The 4,235-nt window shown below is 39.9% G+C and overlaps 1 protein-coding gene across 1 annotated transcript; it reads right to left on the bottom strand.

Annotated features, from left to right (window-relative positions):
• On the bottom strand, positions 1-965 carry LOC310826573 (olfactory receptor 8U3-like; the record flags this gene model as incomplete). The annotated part of the gene is made up of 1 exon (XM_083701691.1): positions 1-965. Exon 1 carries the CDS (start codon positions 937-939, stop codon positions 1-3), a length of 939 nt encoding a protein of 312 aa, XP_083557817.1. The 5' UTR covers positions 940-965.
• Between the last annotated feature and the right edge of the window lie 3,270 nt (positions 966-4,235).

The following is a 4,235-nucleotide window of genomic DNA, read 5'->3' as shown; positions in this document are numbered from 1 at the left end:
TTACTGAGAAAACTTCAGCCTTCCTGAGAATCTCATTAGGGCATCCTTCACCTCCTTATTCCTCAGGCTGTAGATCAGGGGATTCAGCATGGGGATCACCACTGTGTAGAACACAGAGATCACTTTGTCTCGGCCCAGAGAGTAGCTTGAAATTGGTCGGACATACATGAACACTGTGGTTCCATAAAATATCAAGACAGCTGTGAGGTGAGAGGCACAGGTAGAGAAGGCTTTGCGTCTGCCTTCTGAAGAGCGAATATGCAAGATCGTGGAGATGATGTACACATAGGAGATCACAATCTCTGCTGAGGTGAAGATGCCATGGAAAGTGCCAAAGGTGTAAAGCACAATCTCATTACTGTAGGTATCACTGCAGGAGAGCTTTATGAGAGGGGGAATGTCACAGAAATAATGATTGATGACATTGGAGGCACAGAAGGAGAGCCTGAACGTGGAGATAGTTTGTGCAAGAGCATGGATAAAGGCGATAAGATAGGTAATGCCTACCAGCTGAGCACAGAGTTTCTTTGTCATTATGGCTGTATAGAGGAGTGGGTTACAAATGGCCACATATCGGTCATAGGCCATTACAGCCAGTAGAAGGCACTCAACACTTGCAGTCAGGACAAAGCTGAACAATTGTGCAACACAGCCACCAAATGAAATGGCTTTCCTGACAGCTAAAAAATTCACCAGGGTCTTGGGAGTTATAGTTGAGGAATAGCAGAAATCCACAAAAGCTAGGTTACTGAGAAAATAGTACATAGGGGTGTGGAGTCGGGAATCAATCCTAATCAAAATAATCATCCCGAGATTCCCCACACAAGTGATCATGTATATTGCTAGAAAGAAGGGAAAACAAATAATGGCTACCTCAGGATTTTCTGTGAGGCCTGAGAGGAAAAATTCTGCCACTACAGTATGATTTTCTCTTGCCATTTTGTTATTTGATGATGTGCAGTCTCCACACTAAGGACCTTTTGGTATTTCTGCAGTGGAATGTGTCTTCATAGCAGTGGATTTTGATATCAATGTCTCCATCTATGAATAAAACATTTGAGAAAAATAACAACATGGAACCTAATCAATGATAATCTTGAGCAATGTTAATAATTCTAACTATCAATTAATAATATGTAAATGCAAGTTGAAAACTGGATTAAAATAACGTATAACAAATATGTATGTGTTTTTGTTTGTCAATATGAGTTCCCTCCAACATTCTTTTGAGAAAGAAAGTGCTAAGAATTAAACTGTCCTTGATTGCTGTGACCTCTTTCAAATCTCAGTTGACATATCCATTTCTCTAGCACTAACAGTTCCAGACTCTTTCACTGAAAATATATAAATATAATTGCACCCACATAAAGCAGTACCAAAGCAGTACCAAAGATTCCTATTGTATAACAGTCATTCTCTCAGTTTAAAACTGTAACATGTCTATTCAGAGTTCAAAGGGACTTACTCCCAAGTAAGTGTGCACAGAATTATACTGATTTGGGTGTAAACCCTACTTACTTCTAAGTAGGCAGTATTTATTTATTTAAAAACCCCTCAAAGTGGTTCACAAAGACATGTGCAATAACAAGACACAAACATCAGAAAAGGTTCTTCACCAAAGTAATCCTATCATCTTTGAATGTGACAGCTATCAATAAATACAATTTAAAAAAGCAAATATTGAATTAATTACCCACACCTTACTTTTAATGTAGTTATAAGGAATGTTTACAGTTCAAGGCATAAACCTGGCATTGTTTTGGGTGTTGGTGAGTGAAAAAGTCAGACTAAGTAGTGGCTTTTTAGAAGCTTGCTAATTTAGTCCATAGAATAAGATAGTGCATGATTTAAAATATATATATAAAAGGTAAAGATATAATATAAAATATAAAATATATAGCAGCATTTATAAGACCTTAACTGGTTCAGGCTCTTTGCTCCATCTGAAAAATGAAGCCTGACTAGAGCAAATTACTTTTTTGTTGTCTAGCTCAGGTATGCAATTAGGCCCACAGATGACACTGGCCCACAAAACAGCTTACAAAATACTGCACCTTTGTTAATCATTATTTATTTGTAAATCTTGCCCGCTTGTGCACCTAGATTCTTAGGTGTGATATTCAAAACCCTGATCTAGTTTTTTATTTGCTTCAATCCTCGCTTATTTCCTCTTAATATTGTCATTTCAAAATATATGAAATATTATTTACCATTATGTGGAATAGCACTTCCACTTCACTCTGTGTTTCTTTTTACATCCTAGAGTAACACAAGATCTTCCCTTTTACACATTGGTACCATCATCTGGCTGCAATGATGATAACATTTCATTGTGTTCCTCTACAATTCAAGGTGCAGAATCACTCACTGTTGTGTCCCTGGCTACTCCAATATACAGTCACCTAGGAGATTTATATAGTATATATTTTTAAAAGCTATGGTTCATGGAAGCTCAAGGAGAGTGCTGCTATAAATTCAGTTAAACTAATTAATAGCATCACAACAATGGTTAACTGCAAGGTGCTAAAACAACAGGTTCTTGAATGAAGCATTCATTAGCTTCTGTATATCAAGAGTCAACTGGTACAGTGCTGTGGCTTGGTATATTCAGGCTTGGGTACCAGATTGGAATGGGTCCTTTGTGGCTCCGTGCAGCTGTTGCAGAGAGGATGCTTACATGTAGCAACTCCCCAGATCCCTAATAATGTGGGCGCTTGAAAATGGTCTCTCTGCCAGTTTGGAGTTGATGGCCTTTTAAACTGGTACACAAGCAAGCAAGCAAGCAAGCAAGCAAGCAAGCAAGCAAGCAAGCAAGCAAGCAAGCAAGCGTAACCCTGTTATTTGTTTCTAGAGAGCCTGTTCTTCTTCACAGTTCAACCATTGGGAAATGTTGTGGTTCTTCACTGAAAGTAAGGAAAGGATGGAAAGCACAGTTCCCGACACCAAACCTTTGATAACTTCCCCTTTGATCATTTTTGAATGCAATTTATTTATTTATTTACACAACAGTATTTTTTTTTTTTGGCACAGCACCAGGTTATTAATCACGGCATTGCTAATATTTGGAACAGCTCTTACTTGGTCTGGTAAAAATGATAGAAGCAGAAAGGGAAAAAAAGGTGGAGAGACCAAGCCAGGAGTAGTAAGAGTCCTGAATGAAGTCAAGAGGCTGATTCCAACAAATATGTTTGCCATTAAAACATGCATACCATCATCTGTCACTTCTGCAGCTGCACATAGTGCTACACTGCATTCCTCCCAGGAACTCTTAACTCAAGTTTCAGACAAATGTGCATCTTGAATGCAAAATTAAAAAAGAAAGAAAATAAAAAGGAAAAAAAAGGGGGGGAAGGGAGGAGACAAGTGTTCCAGCAATTTTTTTCTCCAGGACAGGGGGGCCTGGTAGAGAGTGCTACATGCCTGTTCTCCCACCTGCCCCCTCGCTGTGCTTACTGGAAGGGAGAGAGGAAGGGGTATGATGGTGGGGAGGTTGCTGCAGTGCGAACACAACAGCAGAGTCACCGTGGCACTTCTGCTTCTGTGTCTGCATTGTGCAGACACCCCCCACTGCCTCTCCCTCCCAGTAAGCACAGCAAGAAAGTGGATGGGTGGCCTGATGTGCATTGTCTCCCCTCCCTGCTTTCTGCCTCTGCAGCGGGGCTAATCTTACCATCAAACAGAATGAGCCAGCCATCTCAGGCAGCAGATGCAGAGAGGCAAGGAGTAGCAGAGAGAAGGCTAAAGGTCAGGATTGCTTTTACTTAAAACTAACAGTGCACACAATGATTGTGTAAACCCAAACTAAGGCAAAGTTGTCTGTTTAAAAAACTAGCTTGGCTATTTTACACATTTTAAAAGAGGGTGATTTACTCACATAACAAAGTGGTTTTTTTTTAACCTTCTATGTTTGCTTTAACTAATGCATAACAACAACTCTCAATTTAAAACCACATACTACAGAAATCCTACCAGAACACACAACAGAAATACCACAAACATCAGCATTTTTGCTGCAATGCCAGAACAAACAGTCAAGATCTCACCTGGATGGAGACGAAAGGCCAGCAATGTGGGTACCCACCAAATTTCGGAACCAGGAGCCTCCACAAAGAAGGTCTGTCTATGGGTCATTATCAAACACGTAGCTCACAGGGGTGGAACATTAAGAGGGGCTTCCCTTATGTACCTCTCTGTATACTGAAGTATATCAATGAGCCACCAAAAGATGCATAGGT

This window comes from Podarcis gaigeae (assembly GCF_964106915.1).
Source record: "Podarcis gaigeae genome assembly, chromosome: 1".
Classification (NCBI taxonomy): domain Eukaryota; kingdom Metazoa; phylum Chordata; class Lepidosauria; order Squamata; family Lacertidae; genus Podarcis; species Podarcis gaigeae.
The sequence above is the reverse complement of the archived record's forward strand: the minus strand, read 5'-3'. Positions and strand labels throughout refer to the sequence as shown.